Source organism: Symphalangus syndactylus, chromosome 20, assembly GCF_028878055.3.
Source record: "Symphalangus syndactylus isolate Jambi chromosome 20, NHGRI_mSymSyn1-v2.1_pri, whole genome shotgun sequence".
In the NCBI taxonomy this organism is placed as follows: Eukaryota; Metazoa; Chordata; class Mammalia; order Primates; family Hylobatidae; genus Symphalangus; species Symphalangus syndactylus.
Window position 1 is genome coordinate 44,613,046 of NC_072442.2, and position 20,985 is coordinate 44,634,030.

The 20,985-nt window shown below is 50.5% G+C and overlaps 1 protein-coding gene across 6 annotated transcripts in view; it reads right to left on the minus strand.

Annotated features, from left to right (window-relative positions):
• Nucleotides 1-249: 249 nt before the first annotated feature.
• MPP2 (MAGUK p55 scaffold protein 2) overlaps nucleotides 250-20,985 on the minus strand; it is a 34,447-nt gene continuing 13,711 nt past the window's right edge. For 5 of the 6 annotated variants that reach the window (XM_055256760.2, XM_055256764.2, XM_063629115.1 and 2 more), the window contains 10 exons: nucleotides 8,113-8,265; nucleotides 7,814-7,963; nucleotides 7,196-7,423; nucleotides 6,367-6,498; nucleotides 6,153-6,258; nucleotides 5,999-6,067; nucleotides 5,600-5,761; nucleotides 4,690-4,892; nucleotides 4,183-4,311; nucleotides 250-2,883 (listed from right to left, as the gene is read on the minus strand). In XM_055256760.2, the coding sequence (XP_055112735.1) occupies nucleotides 2,707-2,883; nucleotides 4,183-4,311; nucleotides 4,690-4,892; nucleotides 5,600-5,761; nucleotides 5,999-6,067; nucleotides 6,153-6,258; nucleotides 6,367-6,498; nucleotides 7,196-7,423; nucleotides 7,814-7,963; nucleotides 8,113-8,265 (1,509 nt within the window). In that variant the 3' untranslated portion in view covers nucleotides 250-2,706. Of the gene's footprint in view, nucleotides 2,884-4,182; nucleotides 4,312-4,689; nucleotides 4,893-5,599; nucleotides 5,762-5,998; nucleotides 6,068-6,152; nucleotides 6,259-6,366; nucleotides 6,499-7,195; nucleotides 7,424-7,813; nucleotides 7,964-8,112; nucleotides 8,266-8,995; nucleotides 9,068-20,985 lie in introns of all 6 variants that reach the window. The other variant, XM_055256761.2, reaches the window with a different exon arrangement.

A 20,985-nucleotide genomic window follows, 5' to 3' on the forward strand; every position in this document is an offset into this window, starting at 1 on the left:
TCATACATTGTCACTTGTATGTCTTCTGAGAAATGTCCATGTCCTTGGGTACAAGCACTTAGAAGGAGCATCTTCTGGGGATGGGGGATTGTGCAGGGGGGCAAGACAGAGGAAAGGAAGACATCGCAGAAAACAAGATGTGTCACTCTGACTTCCATTCTAGAGTCATCTGTGCTGTGCTCCCCAGCTCTCACTCTCTCCCAAAGCCATCCACCCAACCCCAACCAAAGATAAGCGGAGCCAGAAGCCTTTGCTTTCACATTTAATCCAAGGAAAAAGAAAGAAAAATCAGTGAGAAAACTCAAGAATTGGATGGCTGAGGCAGGCGACAGAGGAAGGGCACTGGGGCTGGGACTGAATATGGACAGTGGATGGTAGGGTCCTCACTCTCTTGAGGTCCCTCAAATACAAGAGTCCACAATGGCAGGGAGGGGGAACACAGTCATTGAGCTAATGTGGTGGGCACACACACCTGTTCCAACCCAGCCCCAGCCCTGTCCCAGGTGAGCCAGGGACTGACAGCCTCTGCTCCCACCTGATAGGTACCTGGGAGAGCTGTGGAGTGAGGCTCAGGCAGGGGAGGTAGGAGGCTGTTCAGAGAGGAAAGACTGAGAAGAAACAGGAGAGAAGGGCCCAGGCCTGCCCCTGGGGCATCACTAGCAGTGAAGGTGTCATGAAGGCCAAGTACCCAACCCTTCTCCATCAGAGATGATGGTCATACGGACCAAACAGACAGAGGCAGCTATAACAACAGATCTTCCTCCGCCTCTACCCTTAAATCCCCCAGGGAAGGTAGGAAATGGCAAGTAACCCCATAGCCTTAGGGCAGCAAGAAAACACCCCATTTCCTTCCCACTCCCTTAGGCTGAGGGTGATGCAAGGGAGAGCTGAATCAGGATGAAAGGACACTGACTAAGGGAAAAGAGGAGCAGGAGGATGAGTGTGTAGTATACGCAGAGCCACACCAACGAGATGGGGGCAGGCCTGGCCTTCCCACCTCATGTGTATACTCTATGCAAATGCAAATGAGATTCCTAGTATAAGAAATATATTCTAACATTTGTAATAAATATTCTGTTTATTCTCCTTCCCCTTCCCTAGGAAATGGGCACACAGTGGTTCAGGGGCCAGCTTTGGCTGACACTGCAGCGAAGACTAGTTAGACACTCGGAAGAACTGGGAGGCACAGGGGTTTGGACTCGGGGTGTCACAGGTTGTCCCCTCTGAGGACAGGCTCACCCCGGAAGGAATGCAGAGAACAACGAAGGATGAGATGCCCAAGTACATCTAGGACAGCATTCTTTCTTAAAGGGAGTCTCCTATTTTACAAAACTGCCCTCCTCAAGTTACGGCTGGGGGGCATTTAGGGTAGGGGAACAATAGGACAAGGGAGGAGACATCAGGAAAGGACCAGGGCTTCGGAGTCTGGGATCAGGGTATTATACGAAATGAGGGCTGATGGGGAACCCCCAGAAAGGGGCCCCAAAGAGTGACCTCCAAAACAAAACAACCCTTTGCTTCCTCCCCAAACTAAACCTGACACACACACACACACACGCGCGCACACGCACACACACATACACCCCGGTGCCAGAGGCATAGACAGGTGCCGAGCATGCACGTGGAACCACAGGCTGTGCAGACTACTGTGTAAATGGCACCTCTGGAGTTGTGTGTGAGGAACCTCCTGGAGGGCAACCGTCCTTCAAGCCCAGGCTCCCAAGGTCCCCTCTGCACTCCTCCTTAGCCCCTCCAACCCGGCAGCCCTGATGCAAGTGGGCTACCTGGACCTGGCTAGAGAGAAAACCAAAATGGACCAAGGTCAAGGACATAGAGCTCAGACCTGTGCCTGCTGTGGGCCATGGAGAGCTCGGGGCTCTTCAGTTGGTAGCAGCAGGTTCTCACAGGGCTCAGCCCTCCATCCCGCCCTTACCTGGGCTGAGCCCATTGGCCCCTGCTAGCCTGGCCTTGTGGGGAGCAGGGCTGACCTGTCAGGAGGCATTGGAGAAATCTGGAGAAACTTGGGCAGTGAGAAGCTGTGGATGAGGGAGGGACCGAGCTGCATCTGCCCTGCGACCCTGTCCCTTTCCGAGGGAGCTGGGAGCTGCAGTGCTCTGCAGCTGTGGCCACTGGCTCTCACTCTGACTCCTCCAGCCTTCAAGATGGCACCAGGATGGTACCACCACCCAGGCCTGCCTGGCTGCCAGCGGGCCACACATTCCCCTGGCCACACGGAAACAGCCCAAGGCCTGCTCCTGTGACACAGGGGTGAGAGGTGGGAGGAGTCCAGGAATGGGGTGGGTGTGACCAGTCCAGAGGAGAACTGGCAACTGGGGAGGGGTGGCAGGGGGCAGTATGCCTACTGACGATGTGGTCCCAAAGCAGCTTTTATCTTCTCTATACTGACCATTATATGGAGGTGACTCTGACACATTCCTGGGCATAGCTTGGCCCTCAGAGATATCTGGTGGCCAATGGGCATTGGGAGTGGGCAGCACCTGGGCACAGGGTACCCCATGAATGCCCACCTCCCTGGCAGTGCACGCCTCTGTGCTGAAGCCAGACTTAGGGACTGCTGGGAGCTGTTACCCAAGGAGAGCCAGATATGGGGGCTAAGGATTGTGGCAGGGGATCACAGGCCAGGAAGGAGATGGATTCAGGTTGTGGGTTTCAACACAGAGTGGGCCAAGGACCAGGTGAACAGGCTCAGTACACCCAGCTGACAGGCACCCACTGGGGCTCTGTCCGTAGCTTCTCCATGGCTGCCTGGAGCTCGCGGAAGGTCCTCTCCAGGTTGCTATTGACCAGGCAGAGGTCAAAGTAGTGCCCGTAGCCCCTCTGGATGCGGCTGCTCTCCTCCACTGTCCGTCTCAGGTCCGCCTCCTGCCCAGGCACAAGGGGACCTCCCTACAGTCAGTGCCCACAACTCACCCCCACTGTCAGAAGGAGCTACAGCTGCCCCCACTCCCCCTCCCCAAAGCCCAACCCTGGTGTGGACTCCCTGGCTAGGGAGGCAGGGGCCCCTCTCTGCGTGCCTCAAAGTGGCTCACCATCAACCACAAACAGATGGTGAGTGAAAGGGAGGAAATAAGCTTTAACAACTGCCAATCACACCCCTAAATGCTTTGCATGCCACATAATCTTCACTACAGCTCTGCAAGGTAGGATTAATTCTTTCCCATTTATAACAGAGAAAATGAAGATACAAAAAGGTCACACAGCCAGTCAGTGGCTAAACAGGGTCTGCCTGACTCTCAAGCCAGTGCTCCCTCAAGTCTGACTAGGCTGCCTTACCTATGCAGCTAGACAGGCTGGTACCAGGGCAATCCACAAGTATCCAGGACAACCCCACCCTCGACCCAGTGGAAGCTGGATGGGCAGGGGTGGGGAAGGGTACTTGACAACTGACTTAAATAAGCGGAAGCTAGCCGCATCCCAACAGCTCCAGTTGGCCACACCTATTGCCAAGGAGGAGGTGCCCAGAATGGGGATCAGGCAAAGGTCCAGAGCTCCTTAAGGGGGTCATTGGCAGAAGGGTGCCAGCCTAGACAGCCCCTCCTGGGCCCCAGGCACGCTCTGACCTGGGGCCTGAGTGCTGCAGCACCAGGCATGGCCAGCAGAGGGACCCCTGCACTCAGAGCTCCGCAAACTCTCCACCTCCTGGGAAGGCGCAGCAAGACATAGAGAGGAAGGAGGATGGGGCTGGAGTCCTGCAATGCGGCCTTGAAGCCTCTCCTCCAGGCGCTGCCTGCTCCCTGACGCTGACTCAGCCCTCCAGCCAGCCTTCCCGCCTCTGGCTTTCTCCTACCCTTCAGCTTTCCCCCAGCTGTAAGCAACCCAAGCTCACCTGGCCCACCTCCTGCCCACCTCTCCCAGTGGCCCTCTGGAACTCTCTCTGGCCAGCACTCTGTCTCTGCAGAGTGGGCTGAGCCGGGGGCCTGGAGTCAGAAGCACGTGTATCCCAGGCTGGGTGTGTGCCTGGCTCACTCTGAGACTTTGGACTTCCTCTCTCAGACCTCCCCCTCCACATCTATGCAGGGGGGACCACGTCCTGCCTCACTGATAACTGAAGCAGGCCCCTGTCCCTCCCCAACACCACCTTCTTCTCTCTGTCAGCTCAGGCCTGTCCCCCACCACCCTAGGCAGCTATCAGACCCCTCCCCCACACCTCAGAGCCCTCACCGTGAGCTGCTTGGTGGATACTCCACTCTCCAGCGCAGCCCTGTTCATGGCCCGCAGGGTCTCGAAGTCCGGGGCCTCAATGAACACCACGTAAGGGACAAACTCAGCCGTTCGTAGCACCTTCACCGCCTGCAGAAGGAGAAGGCAGGGTAGGGAGCATATCCCCATGTCTGTCCTAGGAACCAGAGAAAGGCTGTGAGGGTGACTGGGGTTGGGGTGGGCACTTGGGAGTGGATGAGAAAAGGGGGCCTGGGGGTCTGGGACATGAGTCCTGGGACAAATGACAAACAGCTGGCAGGTGGCTGGGGTGACTGGAGGAGACTAGAGGAGGAGTGGGGGCTCTGGAAGGCTGAGAAAGGTTCCAGGTGGGCTGGGTTTCTAGCAGTAGTTGAGGGCAAAGGGGGTACATGGGCGTGCTCAGGTGACAAGTGTCTGGAACTATATGGGGGAGCACTGAGGCAGCAGAGAGGACACATGGCAGGCTGGGAAGGAGCAGAGTGGTGGTACCTGGGGGTTGACATCCAGCACGCACACCTTCCCAGCAGCGACCACGCCCCGGATGGAGTCAATACGTGTGCCATACAGGTTGCCCTCGTATTCGCCATGTTCCAGGTAGCGCCCAGCACGGATGTCAGCCTCCATCTCCCCACGGGACACAAAGCTGTAACCCTGACCTTCCCGCTCTGAGTCTTTGGGCCGCCGGGAGGTGTCTAGGGGGATGGGGGTAGGTTGGACCGAATGGGCATGGGCAGGTCACAGTGCCTCAGACACATATATGCACCCCTACCCAGGCCCCCGTTTCTCAGCCTTGGGGGTGCAGTCTGCTCCCCATCATGCCAGCACTGCTGCCTTTGCACACACCTGCCCCCCACTCTCCCCAGTGGCGCACACACAGACATGAGGTGGTAATCATGGTCCAACCCAGAGCCCACAGATGAGAGGCTGAGGTCCAGAAAGGGCAATATACAGCCCAAAGCCACACAGCAAGGGCCAAGCAGACCAGGGCAGTGCTCTTAGTCCTGCCTCTGGCAGCCAGGGGTTCCCACCACCCCCGCTGGTTCTGCCACTAAGAAGCCCTGTCTTCCACAAGGCTACACACACGCAACTCATAGCCTGTTTCACCTGGGTGCACGGCTGGGCACTCACTTTCTTCATGGCTTTTAGCAAGTGAAACAAGAGAAGGAAAGGGGACGCCAGCCCAGCCCACTAGGCCACCTGTTGGCTGGACACCTCCCTCACCCTTCCTAAGCCTGAAGTTCCCCTACTCACCCACAGAGGGCGTGCACCCCAACCCGTGTACCCAAAGGTACCACCTGGCCTGGTGCCCATGAAGATGCCCATTCGGTGGGCCCAGCCCTGGCACCAAGGGGAGCCCTGCTCCCTGTCCCCGACTCAGCAGGGCCCAGCTCCCACTCACAGGGCACCGTGGTGCCATAGCGATCTGGATCCCACATGATGAGCTTGTTCTTCAGGCTGCGCCGTCCCACGCCCTGAGCCCCAATCAGTACCAGGGTTTTCCGGCGGAACGGGGGCATGCGGGCCACCTCCTCATAAATGAGCAGCTCATGACGGTCAAACTCTGGACACAGGGAGATGGCGCTGCTCACCAGGCTGCACGGTGAGGGAGGGGCGGAGCTCTCAGGGAGGCTGAGGGCAAGAGGGCTTGGAACAGGGGAGCAGGAGGGAGTCGGGCAGGGCCTAGGGACACGGCTGGCAGCATCTGAGCCAGGCACGCATCTTCACAGGTGATGGGTGGGGACAGGGAAAGGCATGCCATGTTAAAGGAGGGCAAGGGAGGGGGCGCTCTGATACCCACCTGCATTCTTGGTGGTCAAATACATCATTCGCTTCTTTTTCTTTCCTGAAAGGCTGCCGCACAGGGTCCCTGGCCATAGGGAGATGGGTGAGTGAGGCAGACAGGGCCCTGTCGGATCTCAGATTGGAGGTGTGGGGTAGGGGGGACCTCCTACCTGAGTTTGGTGTCAGCTCCAGGTCCCTCTTGACAAATGCTTTCCGCTTCTCCTCCAGCAGCTGGCTGGGGATGAGCCCAGCACTGCCCCCTTCGACATGGCATGCCTGAAACGGACATGAGACCAAGATCTGCCTGAGCAAGAAGACCCCTCCCTGTGCCCTCGCCCTCCCATGCACCATACCTGGAGAGATGCAGGGGTGCCCGCAGCTCACCTGCCACCAGTTGGCATCATCCTGGTTTACGATCTGGAGCAAGTCCCCTGCGTTGAAGTGCAGGCCTGCTTCCTTGCAGGGGATGAGGCTGTCTCGGGCCGGGTCATAGTCAAAGTGACATTTCACAAATACCTGGGCCCAGGAATCAGCAAAGGGTCGGGGGAAGGGTCAGCAGAAGGCTGCAGGTGGAGGTCTACCCCATGCCCCCCCTTTTCACAAAGACGTAAGAGGCAATGGAACTGTCCCCCTGCAGGAGTGATGCCTCCAGGCCTGCCCGTGCACCTCCCTGGTGCCAACCTCTCTTCGCATCTAGTACTACAGGATTCAGATCTCAGGACCAAGGATGTGGGACCACCAAGTAGGGGACAGGACCCTGGCACCTAATCCTGGATCCCTCCATCCACTCACTCTCTCCCCTTGGAGAAGGGCTCTGGTGGAGGGCAAGAGAGCCAATAGGATAGGTAGACAGAGCAGCTAGACCCCCAGAATTGACCAACCAGGAGACAGCTGTCCAGGACATACGACCACCCCACCCTGTGCACGCGCACAAACGTGAAGAACGCTGACCACGATGCAGGCACTCTCTCATACACTCTGGTACCCCAGGCTGTGGCTGCGTGCATAATGCCGGCCAATGTGGGAGCACGTGCAGGTACAGCAGAGGCAGAGGCCTGTCCACGGCTGCGGTCAGCTGCCCCTGGGCTGCAGGTCCCACCCCCATCTTCCCTGGAGGAAACCAGTAGGAGAAGAGGGCCTCAGTGAGACCTGCAACCCTGACAACCAGGAGGCTCAGCCATCCCTTGGGCCTTGTGCTGGGTGAGGGGCCCACCTGGCGGGGCAGATGGGGCTCCTGGTAGCTGGGCAGGATCTTGAGGATGACACTGCCACTGGCGTTGCGCAGGAGCTCCTGCAGTGCACGGGGGTCACTGCCCACTGGCTGCCCGTTCACCTCCTTGATGATGTCACCCACATGCAGCAGGCCTTGCTGAGCCACCATGCCCCCATGCAGAATGCGCGCGATCACCAGCTCGCCGCCCTCCACGCGGAACGTTACACCCTGGAGGTCAGAGGGAGTGTAAGTTGAGGCCACAATTGCTCCAAGTCAGAATCTTCAAATAGTCTCCTAATAGCTCCTCCATTCCTGTCCCTACCCACCCACCCCCGCCCTCACAAAGTCCTCCTCCATCCTTCTGCCTAAATTCTTCACTTACAGCGGGTACTAAAAGTGGGGGGGAAGCGGGCAGACTGGAGAGGTATGGACACAGGTGCGTGTGCAGTGTCTATGGTCTCCTGGGTCTTCCCCGACCCTTTGCCGCATGGCCCTTCCCTGCACAAAGCTGGCCCCATCTTCATCTTCAGACCACGCTTGGCCTTTTTTGTCTGCTCATTGGTTATTCTCAATCCCCCACCCTCACCAGCCCTGCCTCTGGCCCTGCCCAGTCCTCACCAGATGTTCTCCGGCTGTCTTGCGGATGCCCACCATGCGCACGGCATCGGGAGGTACAGGCTGGTTGCTGAATGTAGGGTCCAGGCCAGGGCTGGGGGGTGGTGTCTCATAGGTCTTTGAGGCCACAGAGTCATGCGTCTCCAGGAGGGACTGGGGGGGTGGGAAGAGAAGGGACAATGGGGCAGTGCCCTGGGTCTCTTCCCATTCCAGCTCCAACTTCCTGTTGGGCCCTCCAACAGCAGTATGCCCCCGTCCACCCGCCTCCTGCTCCCTCAACCCCAGCCCCAGCAGCCAGGAACCTGGAAGTGGGGCTCCTGGAGGATGTGGGCCAGCTCGGCGGCTGTGCTGCTCTGCTCAGCCAGCTGCGCCAGGTCCCGCAGGATCTCCTGCACCAGCTCCAGGTTGTTGTCTCTCACGGCCTCCAGCTTCGTCTCCTCCAGCCTCTCATGGGCCTGGGGGTGGAAGCAGAACAGGTGGGGCTAGGAGCTTCCCCAGGAGCCCTGGGACACCAAGCAGGGTCCTCCCTCAGCCCCCAGGCATTTTCCCCACCCCAACCCAGCCCCCAGCTTCAGCTCCTCACTCACTGACACACAATCACACCCACACGTGCGCATGCATTCCTTGCTGTCTCCTTTCTTCCCCAAAATGACAAGGACCTAGTTTAGGGAAGGAAGAAACCAAAGGACAAACCTTCCTTTCCATCCCCTTGCCACAGAGGGTCATTAGAAGTTACCAAATTGTCTCCAGCTCCCAGGACCCTATACACATTGGCATTCAAAGACAGCTTCTTCCACCGGACATTATGGTTGGGTGGGGCCTTGAAGACCGTGAAGCCCAGGATAAGGAAATTAGGGAGGTAGAATAACTTTCCCAGGGTCAATGGGACTTGAACTTGCATCTCCAGGCCCTCAACTCAGTGTTCCCAGTGAATGAGGGGACAGGAAATCAGCACATGGTGCCAGGAGCAGGCCCTGCACCTATTTGTTGCTCTGCTGGCTCTGGGCTCCATACCAAGGTGAGCTGAAAACGGAAAAGGAATCCTTCGCCAGTGACCAGCCCAGTGGGGAGGGTTAGGTTAGATGGGTCAGGAAGAAAGGAATTCCATTTCAAGAATATGTATGAAGACCTTTTTTCCCCTCTGAATCTTTGAAGGATCATTGCAGACAACACAAGCCACTTTACCCCAAAGTATTTCAACATATATTTCATAGGAACAAAGACATTCTGCTGCATAAACCATAATACCATTATCACCTGCAAGAAATTTACATCGATTCATTAATATATTATGTAAGACAGTCCACATTCAAATGTTCACTCTTGTCCCAAAAGTATCCTTTATAATTTTATATTTTTTCTGATTCAGGATCTAATTGATGATCATATGTTGTATTTGGTTGACACATCTTTTTATTCTCTTCTAATCTAGAACAGATCCCAATAACTTTTAGATTTTCAGAACATTTGTTGTTTTGTTTTTTTTGTTTCTGTTTTTGTTTTGTAGGGACAGGGTCTCCCTACGTTGCCTAGGCTAGTCTCAAACTCTTGGCTTCAAGCGATCCTCCCGCTTCAGGCTCCCAAAGCCTGGGATTACAGGCACGAGCCACTGCACCCAGCCTAGACATTTTTAGACTCCAGGCCAGTAGTTTTTAGGATGCTCTACCACTAGATTTAGTTGACTGTTTCCTCATGATTAGACTTACGTTAATCCTTTTGACAAGAGTTCTACATAGCTGATCTTGTGTCTTTGTGTCTTTCCCATACTTTGAGACTATGTGACTATTCTGTTCCCCCAAAATCCTTCACCAACGGATTTAGTGTCAATTTATGACCCTTGCCTAAATGAATTATTATACTGGAGGTTGCAAAACAGTGATTACCTAATTCCCATCATTCCTTCTACATTTATTGGCATTCTACTATAAGAATGAGCTTTTCAGCCAGGCACAGTGGCTCATGCCTGTAATCCCTGCACTTTGGGAGGCCAAGGCAGGTGGATCACCTGAGGTCAGGAGTTTGCAAAACAGCCTGGCCAACATGGTGAAACCCCGTTTCTACTACAAATATAAAAAATTAGCCTGGCCGTGAACCCGGGAGGCGGAGCTTACAGTGAGCCGAGATCGCGCCACTGCACTCCAGCCTGGGTGACAGAGCGAGACTCCGTCTCAAAAAAAAAAAAAAAAAATTAGCCTGGCATAGTGGTGGGCGCCTGTAATCCCAGCTACTCAGGAGGCTGAGGCAGGAGAATCGCTTGAACCTGGGAGGTGGAGGTTGCAATGAGCTGAGATCATGCCATTGCACTCCAGCCTGGGCAACAGGAGCGAAACTCCATCTCAAAAAAAAAAAGAATGAGCTCTTCTTTTCTCCCTACCACTTTACTCCTCTTTCTCTCCTTCTCTCTCTCATGATATCACTATGAATTTTTTTTTATTCCGCGTGTTCTAATCCATTACGATCACTATCTTCGTTGACCCAGTTTATCCCAAATTTGTCCAGTGGGAGCCCCATTCACACCTCTGTCCTGTTGACATTTTCCCATCAGTCCTTGAGCATCTTCTTCCCTTCTGGCACAGGCTCATCTGATGCGTTCCCCACCCCAGGTCTGGAATCAGCAATTTCTCCAAGGAACCCTGATTCCTTTTAGCAGGAGATAGTATTTAGAAACCAAGATGTGGGCACTCAGTACCCATTGTTTCTGGGCATCATTTCTTTGGCAGTCATTAGTAGATACTAATGGCTCCAAATAAACTCTAAAGGATTTTTCTCATCTTCCCCCATTCCATATTTGTGTCTCCCTTCTTCTTCAGTGAGAACTTATTTCCCAATAACATCAATATATTTACTTATTTGTTCTGTCCTTCAATAGTCAAAGCAGTTTCAGAATTGCTATACAACTGCTACTACCTATCACAAATCTATTCAGTAAAAATCAGCGGGAAAGGGTAGTAGGGGCTTAAGGGATAAAAGACTACACACTGGGTACAGTGTACACTGCTTGGGTGATGGGTGCATCAAAATCTCAGAAATCACCACCAAAGGCCAGGTGAGGTGGTTCACGCCCATAATCCCACACTTTGGGAAGCTGAGGCGGGAGGATCACCTGAGGTCAGGAGTTCGAGACCAGCCTGACCAACATGGTGAAACCCCGTCTCTACTAAAAATACAAAATTAGCTGGGCATGGTGGCACATGCCTGTAATCCCAGCTACTCAGGAGGCTGAGACACGAGAATCACTTGGACCCAGGAGGCAGAGTTTGCAGGGAGCTGAGATCGCACCACTGCACTCCAGCCTGGGCAACAGAGAAAGACTCTGTTTCAAAAAAAATGAATTAAATAAATATATTGCCCTTTCTTACATAAAACATAGAACACTGTATATACCCTTTGATACTCTAGGGCTTTTATTTAACTGGTTTGGTTTGTTTTCTGGCTTTTTATTTAAAAATATGTCATAGAAATCACTCTATGAAACTGCATGGAGATCTTCCTTTATTAATTATTATTATTAGTTTGTTTGAGATGGAGTCTTGCTGTGTCACCCAGGATGGAGTGCAGTGGCGTGATCTCGGCTCACTGCAACCTCTGCCTCCCAGGTTGGGATTACAGGCATGAACCACCATGCCCATCCTATTATTTTAATTACTGCATTTGACTCCATTGCAGGACTGGATTCCTGTAATTTATTCAACCACTCTCCATGGGTATTTAGGTTGTTTCTAATACTTTGCTATTGCAAATAATGTTGCAGTAAATGACTCTGGCATAGTATTCTATATCTGTGGAGAAGATCTTCCATGTAAATTCCTAGAAGTCTTGCTGGGTCAAGCAGCAAATACATACATAATTTTCTTATCTTAGATATTGACAAATTCCCCTCCATGGGACTTTGGCCAGTTTGCCCTCCTGCTAGCACTGTATGAGGGATTTTCTTTAAGCTCACCACCAGAGTGTTGATCAAACATTTGCATGTCTGCCAATCACATGGAGGAGAAATGATCTCTCAGTGGGGCTTACTTTGCATTTTGCTTATTATGAGTAACGTCGAACATCTCTCCATATGTTTAAGGGCCATCTGTATATCTTTTTCTGTGAATTGTCTACTCATGTCTTTCCCAATTTTTCTGTCAGCTCTTGGTTTTTATTCTTTTCCCTATTTTAAAAAATGTTTTCTCGCCATTGGGAAAATTAGCCCTTTGTGATATCTCTTGCAAATAATTTCCCCCAGTTTGCCACTTGTCTTTTGACTCTGCTTGTGGTGTTTTTGCATGCAAAAAAAAAAAAATTAGGTCAGGTGCAGTGTGGTTCACACCTGCAATCCCAACACTTTAGGAGGTCGAGGAGGGAAGACTGCTTGAGCCCAGGAGTTCAAGACCAGCCTGGGTAAGACGGCAAGCCCCTGTTGCTACAAAATATTTTTAAGATGCACCTGAGCATTTTTAATGCTCATTTTAATGCATGGTGACATGCACCTGAGGTCCCTGCTACTCTTACTTGGGAGGCTGAGGTGGAAGGATCGCTTGAACCCAGGAGATTGAGGCTGCAGTGAGCACTGTTTGCACCACTGCACTCCAGCCTCAGTGACAGAGCAAGACCCTGGCTCAAAAAACAATTTTTTTTTAATGTGGGTGAATTTAATAATCTTTCATGCATCTGAATTTCGAGGCATAGTTTTTTGTTTTTTTGTTTTTTTTAAGGGAGGGCTTTTCCCATATACAGAGCCTTGTTTTCTTCTAGGACGTGTATGATTTATATTCTCACATAGAGATCTCTGATCTGCTTGGAGTTCATTCTGATATATGATGTGAGGAATAAATATACTTTGATATATTTCAAAATGACTATCCAGATGTTCCAATACCATTTATTAAAAATTCATGGCAGGGCACAATGGCTCACACCTGTAAACCCAGCACTTTGGGAGGCCAAGGCAGGAGGATCACTCAAGCCCAGGAGTTCAAGACAGCAAGACCCCATCTCTATTTTTTAAAATTTTTTTAATTAAAAAAATTCAAAAGAAAACTATTGTTTGATTTTTTTTTTAGGTGTGAGAATAGTAGTGTAACTTTAAAGAATCCTTTTCAGTTGAGCCCAGGAGTTTATATACACAATGAAACACTTGCAGATACATCTATTATGGCTGAGATGTACTCCAAAACAATGAGGAGAGAGGGAAGCGGGTAAAGGTGTGAATGAAACAAGATTATGCATGACTATTGAATGTTGAAGTGGGGTGCTAGGTGATGGAGGTTCAGGATATATTTTTAAATGTTTTCATAATAGAAAATTTGTTTAGCCATGAGATGGTGAGATTTGAGTAATACCTCATAAGACTGCTGTAAGGATTTGGTGAGATGGACACAGTGCCTGGCAGACAGCAGGTGCTCAATAAAGGCTAGATGCTTTCTGCCTTCTCTTTTCCCAAACAGGCCAGGGAACAGCACCCCACGTGGTCCCACAGCCTCCTAAACCATCCTCTGCCAGGTGGGCAGCATTTTAGACTGACACCCACAACCTACTGGGGAAACAGACAGCTGATGGGGCAAAGGAGTAGCATCTGGGGAAACAAACAAGCCCCAGAGGGTTGGTCTTCCACAGAGCCCTATGTGATTTTCAGTCATTTAGCTCGGCCCAGCCTATGGAGCCCCAGAGTGAGGGAGGCGTCCCAGCTCTGGCTCTATTACCCTATGCTTAGGACAATGTTGGGAATCAAAGCCCTAATAATTGAGTGTCAAGAATAAACAGAGGCACTCAGGCAGCAATAATCTCACCATGGCAACTCTTGCATGGCTCTTTTGGGTTAACAGGAGCCAGCTCTGGCACAGGTGTCCTGATGTGAGCATTAGAGAGGTCACTCATTTTGACTTTAGCACTATCTGGTCCACGCATGGAGGACAAGTTTTCCGAGGAGACGTGTTTGACCAAGAGGGAAGCCAGGGTGCCTCCTAAGCTGCTTACCTCCTATCTTTGACTTAATGACATTCCCACCATGGGCTAATCCATTCCTCCTCCTGTGGCCACCCCTGGACGTTTTATACTCACAGATATGAAAGCACAGCTCTCCAAGCTCAACCTCACAGCCCAAAGGAAACTAAACATTTAATCATTCAAATACGAAACCAACAACTCAGTGGGCTGAACTAAACAAATAATTTTTTTTTTTTAGATGGAGTCTCACTCTGTAGCCCAAATTGGAAGGCAGTGGCACAATCTTGGCTCACTGCAACCTCCACTTCCCGGGCTCAAGCAATTCTTGCGCTTCAGGCTCCCGAGTAGCTGGGACTACAGGCATGCGCCACCACCCCTGGCTAATTTTTTATATTTTAGTAGAGACGAGGTTTCACCATGTTGCCCAGGATAGTCACAAACTCCTGAGCTCAGGTGATCTGCCTGCCTCGGCCTCCCAAAGTGCTGGGATTACAGGCATGAGCCACCACACCTGGCCTAAATTAGATTTTTTAAACGATATAACAAGGATCTAAGAGAACCCACCACCCAAACTAAAAAACAAAGCTCTTGTCAATATCCTACATCTAACCACATGCCCCACTCACCCTTCCCACTTGCAGAAATCACCATCTTTTTTTTTTTTTTTTGAGACAGAGTCTCGCTCTATCGCCCAGGCTGGAGTGCAATGGCACAATCTCGGCTCACTGCAACCTACACCTCCCAGGTTCAAGCGATTCTCCTGCCTCAGCCTCTCGAGTAGCTGGGATTACAGCATGCACCAACACACCCAGCTAATTTTGTATTTTTAGTAGAGATGGGGTTTCTCCATGTTGGTCAGGCTGGCCTTGAACTCCCGACCTCAGGTGATCTGCCCGGCTCAGCCTCCCAAAGTGCTAGGATTACAGGCATGAGCCACCATGCCCAGCTGAAAGCACCATCTTGATTTAGTGTGTTTGTCATTCCCTGGCTTCCCAGTTAAAGAGTTTTAATGTGTCTGTATGTATTCTACATACTTCTGAAATGAATATAGTTAATAAAAAGGGAATCGTGTCTGTCCAAATGCATTTATTTATTTATTTATTTATTTTTGAGATGGCGTCTCGCTCTGTTGCCCAGGCTGGAGTGCAGTGGCGCAATCTCGGCTCACTGCAACCTCCGTCTCCCGGGTTCACGCCATTCTCCTGCCTCAGCCTCCCGAGTAGCTGGGACTACAGGCGTGCACCACCACGCCCGGCTAATTGTTTGTATTTTTAGTAGACACAGGGTTTCACCATGTTAGCCAGGATGCTCTTGATCTCCTGACCTGGTGGTCCACCCACCTCGGCATGCCAAAGTGCTGGGATTACAGGTGTGAGCCACCACGCCCGGCCGTATTTTCTATGACATAAAAAAAGGGGGAAATCATGACTTTATCCATCCCTGGGGTCTGATTTTTTTTCACTTAAGTGTACAATTATTTCCCTTACTTTTTTACTCACTATTATTTTGCTAAGACTTATTCTTCTTTTTCATGTTAAGTGACACATGGCCCAGAACTAGAAGAGTGATTTGAATTTCTGTGGTAGCCATTCATTTCATTCTGCTCTGAAAATCATCCTCAGCAAAGCAGGGGGCTCAAGCTCATGGTAAACCAGAAGCTTGGGTGGGAGACACAGCTAGCTCGTAGTGGGGCCAGCCTGCACTCTGTTCTGTTTGCTCCCAATCCAGAGCTGTAGCAGGCTGCAAATGCAAACACTACACAGTCATTTCACTGAAAAGTTTTCCCTCTGCCCTCCATTCCAACCCCCCGATCATGGCAAAAGACAGGGAATTCCTATTTGAAGCCCTGGTTCATAATTAAATAGTGAAATGAAAAGCTGAAAGACGTCCCAGAGAGTAGTGTGTCAGAAAGTAAAGGAACTCTTTAATCTGGGTTTGACAGATGTGACTTGCTTTAGCCAATGGGCCATTATCAAATGTGAGCAGAGGTTTAGAAAGTGCTCATGACTGGGGGCTTGTCCTTCCTTGCTTGTGAGACCACCATGTGAAGGTGGCTGAGGATGAGAGACCATTCCAGAGGATGACAGACCACATGGGAAGGGGTCTGGCCATCCCAGACATTGCAGTTTTCCCAGCTAAGACACCAGATATGTGAGTGAGGCCATCCCGGACCACCCAGCCCCAGCTAAGCAAGAAGAACAACAAGGCCGGAAGAACAACCCAACCAACCCACAAAATCAGGGGAATTAAATCACAGTTGTTTTAAGCCATGACACAGCAGGATGGTTTGTTACACAGCAAAAGTGAACTGATACACTGGCCTCACCACTATACCCTCTGCTTGTCATGTCCCCTTGTCAGAGCCCCCATCCTAGTGACCTCCCTAGACCTTTATTCTTCTAGGGCTCTGTCTTGCTTTCCCAGGTCTTCCACCTAGCCTCCCCACAGAACAAGAGGCCTCCCTGTGAACTCCAGTCTGAAGCTAAGATTATAACAACTCTTTCTGATTCAAAAAGCACTTCTGGCCGGGCGTGGTGGCTCACGCCTGTAATCCCTGCACTTTGGGAGGCCGAGGCGGGTGGATCACCTGAGGTCAGGAGATCGACACCATCCTGGCCAACATGGTGAAACCCTGTCTCTACTAAAAATACACAAATTAGCTGGGGATGGTGGGCCTGTAATCCCAGCTACCCGGGAGGCTGAGGCAGGAGAATCGCTTGAACCTGGGAGGCGGAGGTTGCAGTGAGCCGAGATTGCACCATTGTACTCCAGCCTGGGAAACAGAGCAAGACTCTGTCTCAAAAAAAAAAAAAAAGCACCTCCACTTCCATAACCTCCACCTAGCCCCACCAGGACTCTGAGGGATAGGTATCATTCTCCCCACTTCTCAAAAGAAATAACTGGGCTGGGCATGGTGGCTCACGCCTATAATCCTAGCACTTTAGGAAGCCAAGGTGGGAAGATCACTTGAGCTCAGGAGTTCAAGACCAGCCTGGGCAACATAGTGAGACCTCACCTTTCTTTTAAAATAAATACATAAATATTAATTTTTTAAAAATTCCTCCATAAGAAATAACTGAAGTTCAGAGAGGTTGACAGATACACCAAACTCACAAAGCCGGTCAGTGGAATCTTCTGACTCCAAGCCCTGTGTTCTTTCTTCTTCATCTCATGTGAATTAGTTCACACCAGCCTTCACATGCATCTCAGGCTGTCCCCATTAATAACAATTTTTCTGAATTTCTGAAAGTCCCCTGCCTTGGATTCCTCACCTTGGCCTTGTCTGCAGCTGGAACACCTGCTGCTGGATCCATGTCAGCCCTCCCAGATGCCAGCCACCTGCCGGGGCCGCCACTTGCTGTGTGCAGCCAACCGCCTGGACTTCTGATCTCTCTGCCAGACTTGACTTCCCTTAGGGCCTTTAACCCTCTGGGTTTGTATCCTCAGGCCCTGCCCCTCCCTGGTCCCAGATCTACCCAGCCTGGCCCCTCCCACACTGTCTGCCACATCCCCAGAGAGTGTCAAGCCCAGCTCCACAGCATAAGGGAGGGAGGCCAACAGCTACCACATGTGGCTCCAATCTGATTTCATTCCTGTGGGTTTCTGGGCCACTTCACCAAGTTTTTGCAGCTGGATCTTTGATCACAGTGCTTTGTCTATTAGGTTAGAAATTTGTCTGTGTATACATAATGATTAAAATTGGTGAGAAGGAGGAAGTAGGTCCCATTGTCCAATGCAGGGAGCTCTGAGAGACATATCTTTGATGAGAGGAGTGGCAAATTTACATTGCAAAGGATCACCCATACAAGGACAGAAGAAATGTATGGCTTTTTTTTTTTTTTTTCAATGAGCTCAGGCTCCTTTATGGAGATTCACTTCCTGTTTGTTTCACAACCACAGGGAGAGAGAAGTCACTGGATTGCCTTAGCCCATTAGCCTCGTACTGGGGGTCTCAGAGGGGAAGAAACATCCATACTCTCTTCTATTGTGCTCTATGAATCTGGAACCACACCAGGAATTTCTTGGAAAAAATCCTGACCAGCTTCTCGCCAAAAACGTTTCTAGAGAAGGGAGTTTACTTACAATGTGACACAGCACATTGGTTCATTCTCAATTAGGCTTTACTGTGAGGTCCCAGGACTGGGGCATTGTGGGGTCCAGTGAAAGGAAGACAGACTTGGGCTTCATCAGGAAAACAAACTATCTGGCAGTTCACTGCCATAACCCCAGCACTGTGCCTGCTATGTGGTGAGTGCAAAATAGATATTTGTTGGATGGATGGATGGATGGATGGACGGACGAATGAGTGAATGACATAGCCAGCCAGCCAGCAAACCCATCATTAGAGAGCTGTCAAACAGACTGTCGAGTGGACTGGACCAGAGAGGAATGCTATCAAGGGGGACCCTGCTTTGAAGGGTATTGGCAAGAGGGCTGTCTCACTCTGAGACTCTGCCATCCCAAAGCAGAGTCTCACTGTCTCACTGTGGAGACAATAGCTAAAGTACCCAGAGGTGATATGGGCTCATAAACCCAACTCTGAAATGAATTTTGGAAAGTTACAGATGTTGAGGTTCAAAACTACACATATTCATCAATTTCACTGCCAAGTGTCCATTCTAGAGAAACCCCCACATGCGTGCAGAAGCAGATGGATATGAGGATGTTCACTGCAGCACTGTTTTTAAGAGAGCAAAATCAGCAGTGACATACACCTCTCTCAGGAGGGGAACCAATAAACAAACAGCTCTATTCATATATTAGAACAGGAGTTCCCAACCCCCAGGCCATGGACCAGTACTGGTCCGTGGCCTGTTAGGAAGTAGGTGAACAGCAGGAGGTGAGCAAGCATTACTGCCTGAGCTCCGCCTCCTGTCAGATCAATGGTGGCATTAGATTCTCATAGGGGTGCCAACCCTACAGTGAACTGCACATGCCAGGGATCTAGTTGTGTTCTCCTTATGAGAAGTCTAACGAATGCCTGATGATCTGAGTGGAACAGTTGCATACCAAAACCACCCCCCTCACCCTGATCCATGGAAAAATTGTCTTCCACAAAACTGGTCCCTGGTGCCAAAAAGGTTGGGAACTGCTGTATCAGAACACCACACCACAGTTTAAATGAATCTCCCTAACTCTATCTATATCTATACTTAGGTCGATAGCTGTACTACTTGTATGAAATAGAAATCTCAAGAACAGAAGCACCTTACACTATCATTTCATTTATATAAAATTTAAAAGCACACGTAATGGCCAGGCATGGTGGCTCACGCCTGTAATCCCAGCACTTTGGGAGGCTTGGAGGCAGGCCAATCATGGGGTCAGGAGTTCGAGACCAGCCTGGCCAATATGGGAAACCCTGTCTCTACTAAAAAAATACAAAAATGGCCGGGTGAGGTGGCTCACGCCTATAATCCCAGCACTTTGGGAGGCCGAGGCAGGCGGATCTCTTGACCATCCTGAGATTGAGACCATCCTGGCCAACATGGTAAAACCCCATCTCTAATAAAAATACAAAAATTAGCTGGGCATGGTAGCGCGTGCCTGTAGTCCTAGCTACTTGGGAGGCTAAGGCAGGAGAATCGCTTGAACCCAGGAGGCGGAGGTTGCAGCGAGCTGAGATTGTGCCACTGCACTCCAGCCTGGCGACAAAGTGAGACTCCGTCTCAAAAAAAAAAAAAAAAAAATTACAAAAATTAGCCAGGCATGGTGGTGCGTGCCTGTAGTCCCAGCTACTCAGGAGGCTGAGACAGAAGAATTGCTTCAACTTGGGAGGCGGAGGTTGCAGTGAGCTGAGATTGTGCCACTGCACTCTAGCCTGGGCAACAGAGTGAGACTCCAGAGGAAAAAAAAAAGCACACATAACAAAGGTAGAGCCAGGCATGGTGGCTCATGCCTATAATCCCAGTGCTTTGGGAGGCTGAGAGGATCACTTGAGGCCAGGAGTTTGAGACTAGCCTGGACAACATAGCAAGACCCTGCCTCCACAAAAAAAATTACAAATTAGCCAGGCATGGTAGTACATATTTGTAGTCCCAGTTACTCAGGAGGCTAAGACAGGAGGATCATTTGAGCCCAGGAGTTCCAGGCTGCAGTGAGCTATAATTGTTCCACTGTACTCCAACCTGGGAGACAGAAAAAAAAAAAAAAAATTCCCATAAAGGTATATTGTTTACAGCTAAACACATATGTAGGCAACATAAGCCAACATTCAATGAAATGACATCAATCTCTAGGCAGTGGTTACCTGTGGGAAGGGAATGCAGTGAAAATGAGGAAGGCGAGAGGCATTAACTGTGTCAAACTTTTTATTTATTTATTATTATTTTTTGAGACAGTGTCTCACTCTCACCCAGGCTGGACTGCAGTGGCGTGATCATGGCTCATTGCAGCCTCGACCTACCCAGCTCAAGCAACTCTCCCGCCTCAGCCTCTTGAGTAGTTGGGACTACAGGTGAATGCCACCATGCTTGGCTAATTCTATTTTTTTATAGAGACAGGATTTCACCATGTTGATCAGGCTGGTCTTGAAATCCTGAGCTCAAGTGATCCACCCACCTTGGTCTCCCAAAGTGCTGGGACTAAAGCTGTAAGCCACACCGTGCTGTGTGCCTCATACTTTTTATTTCTTAAGAAGAAATGGCAAGAGTCAAAACAAACATTATTAACATTTTGGAGATGGGTACTCAGGAGTTTGTTATGTTATTTTTTTATACTGTTTTGTATTTATTCATTCAACAAATATTCAGTGAGCACCTACTATGTGTCAGGCATTTTGTAGGCTCTGGGGATACTGCAGTGAATCAAAAAGACAAACATTCCTGCCTTCATGGAACGTCTCTATGTTTGAAATGTGTATAATTCCTTGTGATTATTTATTTACTTATTTATCGAAGACAAGCTCTCACTATGTTACACGAACTGCACTTGAGCTTCTTGGCCTCAAGCAATGCTCTCACCTCAGCCTCCAGAGTAGCTGGGACTACAGGTGTGTGCCCCTACTCCTGGCTTCTTGTCTTTATTTTTAGTAAATGAGTAGGATCTTCTATTGCTGAATGAAAAGCACCCTGCCTTTCTCCAATCTCCTCCATTCTGCTCAGTTTTCTCTTCCCCAGAACTTCCCACTATTAAACCTCTGCAACTTTTCATCTTTCGCTGTTAACAATCTTCCCAAGTCTTCAACCATTCCACAGATAACGTGAACAGGCTACATCCCAAGGACACGGTGTCCCCTGCAGCAGCAA